General features: G+C 40.1%; 1 protein-coding gene across 3 annotated transcripts in view; it reads right to left on the reverse strand.

The window, feature by feature from the left end:
• Window positions 1–12,903, reverse strand: part of PPP2R2C (protein phosphatase 2 regulatory subunit Bgamma) — a 173,557-nt gene extending 160,654 nt beyond the window's left edge. The window contains exons 1-2 of one of the 3 annotated variants that reach the window (XM_031588356.2): window positions 12,752–12,903; window positions 12,484–12,564 (exon numbers count right to left, since the gene is read on the reverse strand). In XM_031588356.2, the coding sequence (XP_031444216.1) occupies window positions 12,484–12,564; window positions 12,752–12,767 (97 nt within the window). In that variant the 5' untranslated portion in view covers window positions 12,768–12,903. Of the gene's footprint in view, window positions 1–12,483; window positions 12,565–12,751 lie in introns of those variants that run through there. The other 2 variants (XM_090139685.1, XM_090139681.1) reach the window with 2 other exon arrangements.
• Window positions 12,904–14,462: the final 1,559 nt, after the last annotated feature.

Below are 14,462 nucleotides of genomic sequence, written 5' to 3' on the forward strand. Positions count from 1 at the left end.
TCAGTCTTTCAGCTCTGCCCAGACTGTCCATAAAAGAGCTCATATTGGAGGCTAAGACTTGATGGAGAGCTGAAAAAATTCACTCTAGTAGAAACTAAATTAAGTCCAAATTAATCTTTTGGTAGTTTACTGAAGAAGAAATCTTATCATTAACCTCCCTTATCTTGTGTAACTTCCTATGTTTTTTTAATGATTGATGGGATACAGTTCTATTAGGATGGATTTCATAAATAAATTAGGAGGCATTAGCATACGCCTCAATCAAAGGGGATGTGTTTGATTTAAAAAAATAATAAAAATCATGAATGTTCAATCCAACCTACAGATACAATATTCGACCCCAGTGACAATAAAACTTGATACAACAATCTTTAAGCATCAAAGTCTGTCTCAATTGGCCAGATTCAAAAGATTCAAGTCATACACATATCACATATCCCAGAGTTATATTTCAGGCAGACAACTTCTGGAAATCATGCAAATATTTTTTAACAAATCATTTCCGTGTCCAGTACGTACCGTATTTCTAATTTCAAAGCAAGGATGCTTCCACCTCTTCACTAACTGCTAATACTGAAATGTTTAATGGGACCAAATCAAGAAATTGGCAGATTCAGCTGACAAACAAAGTCCTAATAAATACTGAAAAGAAATACATTCCATATGCTTTGAGATATTTTATAGTGGGATCTTACAGTATGGATGTGCTTGAGTGACAAGATGCATGACTGTCTCTGAATAAATATTGGGCTTTTTTTTTTTTTTTTTTAATCCCTGGTAGGCAAAGGAATAAGATTCATTTGCAACAGTTCAGGAATAGGGCTAGATAAAGAGAAAAGAATAGAATCAATAAGGAAGCAAGTAAGATTATATTTCATATTCAGTATTATTCACTTTGAAATAAAGGAAAACTCTACACACACACACACAAAAGCAGATATAGTAATATAATCTATTGCTATACATTACAAGAAAGCAAAAATATACACTATTCAAACTGTCCTCTTTTCCTCAGTTTGTCACTACTGCATTGTTTCCATAAAATACAAAGAATTATAGCTACAAAATGCGAATCCCCCCCCCCAAAAAAAAAAAAACAACCTCTAGATAGTCAAATTTATGGCTCTCCTAGCAACTGTATTTCACACACTTGCATACAGGCAGCATTCTGTATGGTGTTTGGTGTGGGCTTTTGTGCTTTCCCAGCAATGAGGTTGAATTATGGTTGCTGTGGGAACTGTATCTCTGAATTTCTTGACTTGTGCCATCATCTCAACTAAAATGTTACATTAACATAGGTAAGTATGTGTTTCCAGAAAAAGGAGCCTACATGGATGGTTACACATTTAACTCTTCTTACCAAAGAAAGAACACATGGCTGTGTCTGTCAAAGAAGAGCATTCTAATTGTTCTCACAGTGCATATACAAGAAGTAAAACAGAGCCACATAAAACCTGAGTCAAATGCAGGAGGGCACCTACAGAAATAGCAGAAACACAATAATGTCACTGAAAGCTTGTTTTTACCATCTTCTTTTATTTGTTCCACCTTTGAATTTCAACGTTTCAATACATGCTTTCTTTCAAGGTTTTAAGAGAGGATATACACAATTGTCATATTTGCTATCTGTTTGTGACAGAGCTGTCAAAGCCAGTATTGCCTAGCCCCAGTCAGCAAGGTCATTGCTATGGTACACTGTGAGCACAGAGTAAAAGGAAGTGATTTCTGCCATAAGAGTATTGAGGACAGACATCTGACAGGCAATATAGGTCACAAGCTGCTACAGAGACATGCATACATGTAGGAGACACACACAGCCTCTTGCTGCTGCTGGAGATGTTCTTTGGCAGAGGTTGATTTGTCTCATGGCTGAAACAAGAAATCAAACTTTGAGGTCAGTTTCTTTGTCCCCAAATATACATTTTCCTTTTTCCCTACTACTACATCTTGTGCTCTGGCACAGTCAGGAAAAGGGAGGGAGTTTTCAACAAACTTCAGTATTTTGGAACTGTCACTGAACAATTATGCCTCTAAAATCATCAGATTAGAAATCTTAAATACCAAGTTAATATTACAGAATTTTAAAATGAAAATAAAATCCATTGCACAGTTGCTATGTCCAAAAAAAGACATCAACAAGGTATTACTTCTTTAGTGAGATTGTTAATTACTGTTGAGGAGCTTAGGAAGAAGGGGAAATCAAAAAGCAAAATAATGTCACAAAGTTGCTAAGACACTGGCATAGTTGTGAAGAATACACAGCAATGCACAGCTAGTCTGTCCATGGACTAAATAGCTCCCATTTATAATAGAAAAGGTGGGTGTTCCATTAGGGCAAGTGGGATCAAAACCTCTATTAAATACAGAAAAAAACAGCCAAAGTAAAATACAGCTGTACTCTCCTGGCTCAGAATGGAGCAGACAGCATAAATGAAAATAATATCCTATCAAGCCTAAGAAATGAACTTTCTGTCTATCTGGAAGTCTCAAGTTTTCTTCAAATAAATAAATAAATAAATCATGCTTTTAACTTTTCAACCCTTAAATCCATGAAAAATAAGACTAAAGCTTAAAATGTGAGCTCATAAGTATTTAGAATCATAGAATCATTTAGAACTGATAATACCTACTTTGCATGTTATTATGAAGGTCTCCAAGTTAGAATCATAGAATTACGTAGAGTGCAAAAGACCCCTAAGATCATCAAGTCCAACCATCACCTCACACTAACAAAGCCACCACTAAACCATGTCCTTAAGCATCAAGTCAATACATCCCTTAAATACCTCCAGGACCACGACTCCAGCTCTTCCCTGGGCAGCCCATTCCAACGCCTAACCACACTTAATGCAAAGAAATTCTTCCTAATGTCCAGAGCATAACCTGAGGCTGTTGCCTCACATCCTACCACACTCATCACCTTGTATTCTAATCCCTTCACCAGATTCCTGCTCTCCTCTGAATGTACTTGAGCAACTCAGTGAATGCTAGGCTTCTTTTGAACAAAATCCAAACCACAGAGTATTTCCAGAGCAAGCACTCAATTTCAAAGCAGAGTTTATAATGTTAATGTGAGAGCTTATCAGAGAACCTTCTAAACTAAGAGTCACCTGATCAACAGAAATAGCCTTGATGTTAGAGCTTCCAAAGATCTAGAAGGTTACTCAGTAAGACAGACCTACTAAGAAACCATTAAGTCTTGTAAGAGTAACACTTCTACTATTAGACATGCATCTTTAAAGATGAAGCTATTTGAATCTAGTGAAAAGAGAAGAAATTATTCTGGATACAAAGAGAATGAAGATTACTATACTTTGTACCTGACAAAGAAATTGTGGATAATTTCAGCTTCAGGGTTCTGAGAAGATTCTATTAAATACAGTAATTACTTAAGATAGATCTTCGAAATGGAGAGGCACATCACTGACAATGAAAACGTGCTAAATAACGGTACAAGCCTCTTCTGAATGACACATGCCTTCTCTGTAAGTAAAACCTCAAGTCACTGGACCCCGTTAGTTTCTAGACTTAATTGTTTCTAAATTGAATACATGGTCTTTAACTGTAATATCAAAATGGTTCCAACTAAAATAATGGAACTGTCTTTTGCATCGTACTTCTGAATATTAACTTAAAATTGCCTAACACAATAGGTGGAGAAAGATTTACGAGGTTAACGCTTTACATATTCCTGTAATCATCACAACTGTCAATGCTATTCACTGTGACATGAGCCTCTATAAAATGTGCTTATAAATGAACATAGCCAACACATCTGGGGAATATATGTGTTCTGAAACAAAACTGTGTTTTATGAACAACCTAAAGACACATAAATAAGTTGTCAGTTTTAAGAAAACAGAAACAGGTCAATTTTTTTCCATATAGTTAAATATTTAATATTTGATCTATTATAGACATGTTAAGACTGTTTTAAATAAATACCATTTATTCTAAAAACTCCTGGAGAAAGAAAAGGACAAACCCACGTTCACTCATCTAATCTAACCTTCTCTTTTTGTATTTTGATTTTTGTATAAATCTTGCATGAACATAAGAAAAAAGTGTGCATTGTGTGTGCATTTGCTAATGTGTGTGCATGCAAAAAAAAAAAAAGTATTTTACAGCACAGCTAAAAATAAGCAAAGGAATTTTTCATTTTGGTACACTTGATTTTAGAATGCTGTACACTAATACTTAATCTGATGTCTAAACACTGTGGCAGAGCAGTCTGCATATGTAACCTGAGGGCACATGACAACAGCACACACAGGTTTGAATGGAATCCGGTGGGACTCACCATGAAGGCAGCCATACTTGAAGATTTTCTAAAAGCAAACCTCAAGTTAGTCAACAGCAGAATGCTACTGAATGCAATAACAAAAGAAATACTTCATTCTCACCCCTCAGTGGCATTATGAGGACTTTTACTATCCTGTATTCATCTCTAGCAGAAGAAGGCCCCAGTGCCATCTCGAAACTGCCATGATATTAATCAAGGTGATTGTGCACAAAGCAATATGCAGCTCAATGCTGTATCCCCTATTCCTGATGCAAAACAAAGACAAGTTTCAAAATACTAAGAGCATCCTCCTTTGCTTTTCAACACGGGGAACACAGCATTCAGTTGGAAGAAGACTCATCTCTTTCTCAGTAGTACCTTAAGAAATGAAGTCACAGCACCTGGAGGTGCCCCTGGAGGTGCAATAGCTTCAACAAGATTTGGCACTGCAGCATGCATCAACCTAGAGCTTCACCAGCCAACAAATACTGGGACTTAGGCAAGTCACGCACTTCAGAATGACTGGAAAAGTCTGGTCTCCTTTCTAACCAGCACTGTAAATGCATGCTACAATGTTTTTTTCCTGGTACATCACGGAATCACAGAATGGCCAGGGTCAGAAGGGACCTCAAGGATCATGAATCTCCAACCCCCCTGCCAAATGCAGGGCCACCAACCTCGCCATTCAATACCAGACCATCCTGCCCAGGGCCCCATCCAATCTGGCTTTGAACACCTCCAGGGACAGGGCATCCACAACCTCTCTGGGCAGCCTGTTCCAGCACCTCAGCCCAGCTCCCTCAGCCTGTCTTCCTAGGAGAAGTGCTCCAGTTCTCTGATCATCTTCGTGGCCCTCCTCTGGACCCTCTCCAACAGCTCCCTGTCTTTCTTGTACTGGGGGCTCCAGACCTGGACGCAGTACTCCAGATGGGGCCTCACAAGAGCAGAGTAGAGGGGAAAAATCACCTCCCTGTCCCTACTGGCCACCCCTCTTTTGATGGAGCCCAGGATCCCATTTGCCTTCCGAGCCGCAAGGGCACACTGCTGGCTCATGTTAAGTTTTTCATCTATCAAGACCCCCAGGTCCTTCTCCACAGGGCTGCTCTCAAGGACTGCTCCTTCCAGTCTGTATGTATATCCTCTGGCCCAAGTGCAAAACCTTGCATTTTGTTATGCTGAACCTCACTAGGTTCACCCAGGTCTACCTTTCAAGCCCGCTGAGGTCCCTCTGAATGGCATCCCCTCCTTGCACCATGTCGACTGCATCACCGAGCTTGGCGTCGTCAGCAAACTTCAATAGTCCTTTATAGCTCAGCAATGGCATATATACTCACTAGACCAAATTCCTCTGCAGTTTAAAATAAAATTTGGGGGAAAAAATTAAAAAAAAAAAAAGAGAAAGTACATGCTAGCATGCATTTGTTCTGCTATGTTAGTTACAACTGCTGTTTTCAAAATACTACCTTCTTACTGAGACAAACAGAAGAAATGCCCTCAACACAGAAATAAAAAAAAAGAAAGACCCTAGTACAATGCCCTGTATGCCTCATCCATCTCACTGGACCACCAAGTTCATTCTGCATGCCGCAGAAAACCCTGCAAACATTCACAGCATCCTAGTCAGGAAACCTATGTTTAGAAAGAATTCAGCACATTAAATGTAAGAAATTGTAATCACGATATCAAGTGATTATCTTGATATCATGATATAAAACCAAAGGTTTTATGGAGCTCTACAAACACAACATCTGAAGATGAACACTGAAGTGATAGTTGAAAATTGAAGGAAATGAAACAACAAGAAAAAAAATATATATATATATATCTGCAAGTCTACGAGGAAAATCCATAGAAATCAACAAACTATGAACTGAGTGACCAAAAAAAAGGCATCACAAAAAGTTTCTTGATTCAGTCTTCCACCCTCCCCCTCACCCAAAGAGAAAAGATCCACGAGAGTTAAGAGACATCGTTACGTTTAAAACTGTTGGAAATTTGTGAAGTAGCTCCCTCTTCTGGTTTAGCACACAATGACAATTCAACCTAAACGGCAAGATGCAGAATTCAGCAGTACACAATACCTTCCGTTCTTTCGGGTTCCGTCCCGTACCATCAAGTGATCACACAGAGATGTAGACAAACGTAGACACACGTGAGACGTAGACAAACAAAACCAAAAACGGTTTTGAATAAGGAGTTCACAGTTGAGGACGGAAAGGTTCTGTTTAAACATATACTGGGACAGAAGGATGGTTGAATCCCCTGAAGAGCTCAGTAACAACCTTTCGTACTCATAGAACTTAAGCTTCTGGGTTGAAATTCCTGAAACAAAACAACCTTACATTTTTAGAATTCGTTTTATGTTTAACAGGTTCATACAGATCAGCAACAACTGCACACTGCTTTCTGACTCGACTGATAACATTAGAGGAGGCTTTGTGAAGACTTGGTGATTTTTCTGTATCCCAGCTGGACCAGCAGGCAATTCCATACCAATTTATATTCAAGATGATAATATTTAATTTAAATACAAAAATTAGTTTAAATGGCAAAGTTGTGGCACCACTGAAATCAGTTTCCTTCATCAGTGTTGTTATTTATAACAAAACCATGGCATAAATTAAATTACTGTGTATTTAATGAGAAAGAGGGAGCATAAAAGACGTTCTTGTTAAATTCTGGACCAGATAACTTGAAAGCATGATGTTTGACTTGCTAATACCTGCATAATCAGGCACACAACAGCGTGATTTCATCTTTCATGATGTGTATACCAAGTGCATCTTAGAGGATGCAGCCAACTGAAACGCCCAAGGAAATTTTGATCATTCAACCACAAACAAACCCGAAATTGCCAGGAATTATTTGGATGGAACTGAAAAGCTCCTATAAAATGGTAAGCCTTGGAGACCTGGAAATAGTGAGAGACAGAGGGAAAAGAGCTAAGATTTGCTGTGCAAGCACCTGCTGCAAATGGCAGACTTCCAGTGGCACAGAGGGGAGATCCCTTCACCAGACCCTGCCACAGTCAATGGACTGAGACCCCCCATAACCAGCCTGGCAGAGAGAAGAGTTAAAGGGACAAAGGGAAAGTAAAATGAAACCAACTGAGACTAGAAAATATGACTGAGTATGTAAGTAAAGCTATTACAATGGGGCAGACTGGAAGGAAAGAAAAAGGATCAATAGGAGATTAGAGAGGAAAATGTGGCTGAAGACCACATCCTAGACACTGAGATTGTGAAGGCTACAACTTTAGACATCAAAGAGCCAGAGGATCTTATAAACAAATACAGTATGTTAGAGGGAGTGAGACCTTGAAAAGAACAGGAAAAAAAAATCTGGAAACCTAGCAAAAAATTTTACAAAGCTTAGTATGTTTTTCAAGTGCCACTCAAACAGCAACAATGCTTCAGATAACTGAGAAGGAGCTAAAATTTTCAGTTGGATATTGAAAGAAGAAAATAATTAACACAGTGTTAACAAAATATTTTTTCTTGGTCAAATGACACTTAATGATTCTTTGGAGAAAACATACTCCAGCACTCATATTAAGTTCCAGTAGAAACACTGTGCAAAGACTTCACACAACAGTCTGCTTCAATCTTCTCCATGTATTTCATTAAATTAATTTATTCCATAAAAATTAAACCGACTCTTATTCAAAGCACAAAAAACAGCAAACAAGAAGTGTAAATAAGCCATTCACCTTTACTTTTTTATAACAACTATATACATGAGTATATTTGAGTATTTTATTGTCAGTCAAGACGCATTTTGAACAGTAATCCACAGTAACATTTGAATGAAAGACCCTTACAAAATCTAAGTCATGCATATGCAAAGACAAAACCGAGAGATAAACATATCTACATTCTATTTTGTGTTAAGTATAATTAGAAGTAAGGCCATCAGATTAACTAACATAGCCTCAACATACCTAGGTCTATAGTAATGCAGAACTTTTCGTATTGGAAATACACATCAGATTCTGCAACACCAAATTGAAAACCCGTATTTTCTTGTATAGAATCACTTGTTGTCTTACACAGCCATTTAAACCATCATAACGAAAGCAATACAGTGATAGCATTTTTCAGAAAGGAGACCTTTCCCTGCCCTGCAGCAGCTCCCAGACATCACTGACAGTTAACCAACAAAACACCAACATAAGAGACTGTACAATGAAGAGAGATGAAAAACAGGGAATTGCTGAATGTATAATCATGGATGTATGAAATAGGATTGGAGTAATGATATCATTCACATAAATGGTATCAGAAGATACATAAGGGCACAGTCAAGTCCTGCGATTACCTTGCAGTGCTGAATGCAAGCTTCCAGTGTACACTGTGGTGAGGCAATGGGTAAAGCAGTCTCTCCCAAAATTGTGGAGCTCAGAAGAAGCATGATTCATTTCAGTCCAACTCCACTTTGGACAACTAGAAGACCAGAACTGTGAAGCACGTCCATCCAACTAAGGTCTCACAGACATACATCCATTCATGGTGCTCACACCTCAAAAGAAATGCTTACAAACTGTTAAGAGCTGCTACTACGTCTTTTTAGGAGAAACAGAGGACAGTTGTTTGGTTTGGCCAAGAGTGGACTGAAATGTCAGCGCAGCTAGAGATGGAGGCTTCCTACTTAATTACACATGAGTAATGAAGAAGTGGCCCACTGGAATGTCACTTCAGCTGCAAACTTGTGCAATCGAATTGCTTTCCATGGAATTCATGTAATACTGGAAAAGACAGTACTGAACCAAAAGTAGACTTACCATCTCCAAAAACTACAGTAAGCAATAAACTATTGCATATAAACCTTACAGTGACTGAATTCAGAATCATCGGTTCTCAAGTCTTTTGGCTTCTTCAAATAATACATTGCTCAAATGTATATTTACAATAAAAGCAGTGTTTAATCCACCTTATGTACTCAATGACTGATTTTTCAAATTATTCAGGAAGAAAAGAAAATGGTAGAGCAGCATAAGGCAAATATTGGGAAAGTTTACATCACATGACTCACAAGGCACTACTGTTGTGGTTTTCAGTCACTCAGCAGCATAGATTTACAAACTGGATGAAAATTAAAACTGTAAACCAATTTCAATTCATCGGTTTCTGAGGAATTATCAAGATTGAAAACTAGAAATATGAATTTTGATTCAATCTTCTCTTAAGCATACAGTCATTGCAGGCAGTGATTGCAATGCTATTTATGTTCTGTGCGAGATCTAACAGATCTGATTTTACCTATCAGAACATCTAAAACATATTTTAACTTACACAACATTTACAAAAAGTTAGTATGATTCATAACTCAAAGCAAAGAGTCTCATACAAGCAGTCCTGCTCACAGTTCACAAGATACTTTGGGCAAACAGCATGAGATCTGACTTTTCAGAAGTTCAAAGTACTCACTGCTCAATAGCAGACATTGAGTTCCTATGGACAAAAAAAATCACATTGTTCTATATTTCATTTTGCTAGATCGTAGATGGGTACTCTAATACTGTTCTTCGTGCAGCTTTTGTGAGGCTGCACTTAATGTGAGCAAAGTGCTTTGAAATCTTCAGCATGAATAAAATATATTTTGCACTTAGATGTTAATTATAGAAGTAGCAATATTTTAAATGGGGTTTTGTTTCAAGGAAGCAAGACTAAATCAAACATGATTATCTGGGCTTTGATTGTTATGTTTTACTTACTATGCTCTATTTTTCTTTGCATTTGAAATATGCAATTTTGCTTTTGTGTTATGTAAATGAATGTTTTTCATCTAACACATCTATTTTTGGAAAAAGAATGATTTTCTTTCCTAGTCTAAGACAGAAATGTTGCTGAACACAACTCTGGAGTCTTACTGACAGAGTACCACAAGACCACTGCACGCATTCAGTAACAAAAGAAGCAAGAAGTACCCAGAAGAATCATTGAATTAGAATTATTAATATATAGATGGGTATCTGCACAGATATATATCCACATGAACACACAGTTATATATAATGTACATTAATTAGTCCTTTTGTTCACTGATTGGGTAGCCCTAAATAATGCATCCATAATCACAGTCGTTATGGCCTTTCTTGAAAGTAAAAGGATTTATTTTGGATAAGAATAGAAGAAAAATCTGCATTGAAAGTCCCAGGAACAATCAATTTTCAGCTAAAGGTTCGATTTGGCTTTGTGTAATTAAAGCTATTTCAGAGGAAAACTTCAGAAAATAAAAAGTTTGGACTTTGTCCAAACCACTACTATCACGCAAGAGGTCAAGCCACCTGTTACTGTAGTACTTCCTTTCAAATACTGTTCTTTACTTCTGCAAAGTGTGCTGGTTATATTGCTGTACATGTCCCTACATATCAGTAATATTTAGTAGACAACATTTATTCCGGAAAATGGAAAAGAAGAACAAAATGCGTGTCAGATATATAAGCCTATTAACCAAAATGAGGTGTGCTGCCTGCAGATTATAATTCTGCAGTTTGTGTGAGCAAATTATGGTGCTTCAGCGTGTTTTCAGTCCTCTGAAGTTCACATATTCCCATGCTGAGTAAGAAAGAGAAAACATACAAGGTTTCCATTTATGTTATGGTATAAAATTGGGCATCCACAAATTCTCCGTGTTAAAGAAAACTGAAGTCAGGGTTAGCAAACTAATTTTAAAAGTCATGGTTGATTTGTCATATGACAAATATGTCCCAATAAATCAAAGGAATGCAACACTTGCATTGAATAAAACATAATACTATCAAATCAGTGCTGAAACACTGGTATTTATCCAGACAAGTAAGGTTAAGAAACATATCCCACACATTCAAATCTTTAAATAAAATTAAATGCCAACCTAAAGCTTGTTTTCAACTTTCTATGATGCTTGAGAAATGCTGTCACTCACTCATTACACTCCCTCACACGGATGTAATTTCCACCCCCACCTATCGTCATCACATCTGGTTTGGTATGCAGTTGCACACAAAAAATATCAAAGAAAAAAAAAGAAAGAACAAAATATTACCTAGGCACCAAATCACAACGCATTTTAAGAAATACTTTGGTATGCATACGAGTATAATTATGCACACTATTAAGTAAACCTTCAAATAGAAACCACCATGGAATAGTTTGAGGAAAAAATAAACTTAGCCCAAAGCCTTGATTGAGCTGCAGCTTATTATCAGTACACTGGGGTTTAAATCACTGCTCCAAATAGAAAAAACACAAGACATAGACATAACAGAAAAGTTAGCATCCCACAGAATCAAAGATAACAACGCTGAAAGAGACCTCAAATCATTAATCTACCCATCTGCCCCATGGCAGATCTGCAGCTTTCTCACTTCAACCAACATTTGCAAAACAAGCTTTCAATATCTCAAGTGAGCGAGATTTCACTGTTTATCCACCTCATCCATTCTGGGGCTTCAGCACTGGAAAGCTTTTCCTGCTGTCTAACCTGAATCCAGCCTAGCACAGCATCTCACCTTCCCCACTACCAGAAAGTTTTTCAGCCAGGCCTGAACTTGTCATGTGTTCACCTTGCAAACAGCAATGCAGCCCCCTCAGAGATGCACGCAAAGAACTGACATCATGGAGATGAGGTCCTTGCTCTGCTTAACCTACTGGAAACAAAATCAGTGGACGCATGGAAATGTGCTCACTGACACTCGCAACTCTACATACAGGATGTACTGGAAAATAAAGGTTGACCCTTAGGTTGACACACAGCATACATTCAAAAGAATACATGGTTCAGAGGTGGAAGGCAGACTTTCTTGCCCTAGCACCAAAAGGCTGCTCCTTTTTATAGAACATTCCAAAATGAGACTCCCCAAGTTACAACTCTCATCAAAGTTAAGAAAACACAACAACTCTCCACACGCCCTGCACCGCCTCACCAACAACAGCAGAGCCAAGTGGCCAAGGGGGCGATGCCAGCCAGGACAAAAGGACAAAACAGGACAATACCCAACATCTCCCCACAAAAGCCAACCAGCCGAGGCGCTCACACCAGCTGCCCCACCGCGAGCCCCTCTCCCCCCTTGCCCTGAGCACCACCCCCAGCCATCCTCATTAGGCCAAGCGCAGCCGCCACGTTTCGAGGCCATCGGCCTGGAACCCGCAAGCCGCTCGCGGGCAGCAGGACGTGGGAACGGCCACCGGGCTGCATCCCACCGCGGCGCCCCGTACTCACCTTCCGAGACCTCGAACTCGGCCGCTCCATTGAGCTGGTAGAGGCACCAGTCAACCGCGCTCTCGCCTGGGGGGGCGCCAACTGGAGGAGGAGGAAAGGCAGCGTCAGTCGGGGGCAGCCGGGAGAGGAGGCAGGGAGCGGCGGAGGAGAGAGGATGAACCGCGGCACTGGGGAGGGGTGCGAGGAGAAACGAAGGGGACGGGGAAGGGAGCGGGCGGATGCGAGGGGACTACAGAGAGCCGGGAGAAAAGAGAGCGTTTCCAAATACCCTGCTTTTGGGACATGTGTGCAGCCCTGCGAAAGGTGCCCAGTGCTCTGAACTGTGATTTGCTCCCAGCGCCGCCAGCTCGGGCCGCCTCCTCCTTCTCCCAGCGGAGCGGGCGGCGCAGCAGCCGCGCTGCCTCGGGGCGCTGAGGGAGCCGGGGGAGGGCGGACGGGAAGGAGGGGCGGCTCCACCCGGAGCTCTCGGCGGAGGCGGCGCCGCCTCGGCTGGACGCGCCCGGCCGCGCCGCGGTCGCAACAGGTGCGAGCGGGAGCGGCACGGCCGGCTCGGCACGGCACCGCGATGCTACTGCCTGCCTGCCCTGCCTCCCTGCGGGGCCCTGGGAGAGCACGGCAGCCTTTCGTGCTCTTGCTCCAGCTGAGAGGTTGGAGAGAGTTTCTTGTCCTCGAGCCTGCGGATCTGCGAGCTGTCCTCCCAGCTCTGTGATAGGCAACTGCGAAAGCAAACCTCATGCAAAGTGAGCTTACGTGCTGTGTGTAATGACCTTTGTCTTCACTGGGAATTTTTAGATTTTAGAATACGGAAACAGACAGCTAGAGCAAACTTAGTTAGAAATGCATTTATTCTTACAGATGTGCACCCCAAAAACACCACAGGAAGAAATGTGAAGGTATGTTAGTTGCTGTGTGCGCCGTGTGCTTCCTTGGCTCAGCACAAAGATGTGGCTTTGCAGCTCACAGCCAGCAGGTCCTGCCCACATCAAGTCTTTCTGAGGTGACAGAGGCCCACACGTGCCATAGCTCACGTGGAGGAAGCAAACACCCTTTGCATGGGAAATGAAGGAAGTGTAAGAATTACACAGGAGAGTACAGGAGGACTGTAATCAAGCCATGCTAGGAGATCAGGAGCACAAGAATAACATATCAATGTAGGCAGCTGTCATGGCACGCTGGCAGCGGATCTGCCATCCAGCTTCTTGCTATTTTTGAAGCAGTGTGTAAGCAGTGGGGAAACATTATCTTTGGCATAAATTCCATTTGATGCGCTGACATTCGTTCCTTTTCATAGCAAGTGATGCCTTCAGATTCGTAAGCACTTTCATAAACTGCAGGTGATTTTATTCCATTTTACTAATGAAAGTATTCTGCTGAAATGTTTCTGTTTTTATCCACTCTGCACAAAACAGTGTAACACTGTGACCCCTGTGAAACAGCAAGGAGGACAATTACATGTTCTGATGAAAATAGGTTCAAAATGGGAATAACATTCTGCAGACATTCTCAGCTACTTTAGGAAAAAAGTAAATGCCAACACTTAAGCTTTCCTGGAAACTTCACCTGAATTACAAAGACCATGATGCCTTCTGAGGTAAAAAAAAACCATCACTTCATTTAAACTGTGTGTATATATATATCTCTAAGCCATATGTTTGCTGGATGTGCAATAGCTTTCTTGGAACTGAAAAGGTTTAAGCTGGTGATCTGGGGGAAAACATGGTTTCATAAGGCTCTATTAGTAAAGCTTTGTTCAGCTGTTTACAGAGATAATAACTCCCTCTACAAAGTACCCACAGACCTTGATTGCTCTTCACAAAGCATTATTTTAAATAAAATTAACCTTAGAATTCCAGTTTTGCTTCTTGATTTTAGGGAAAATTATATTCTCCCATACTGATAAGTAAACAGGGGCCCTAATGTAGGAGAATCTATTCATATTAAGCTTATTTTTTATGAAATACAGGAATCATGTCTTCAAA

This window comes from Phasianus colchicus, chromosome 4, assembly GCF_987193195.1.
Source record: "Phasianus colchicus chromosome 4, bPhaCol1.hap1.1, whole genome shotgun sequence".
Classification (NCBI taxonomy): Eukaryota; Metazoa; Chordata; class Aves; order Galliformes; family Phasianidae; genus Phasianus; species Phasianus colchicus.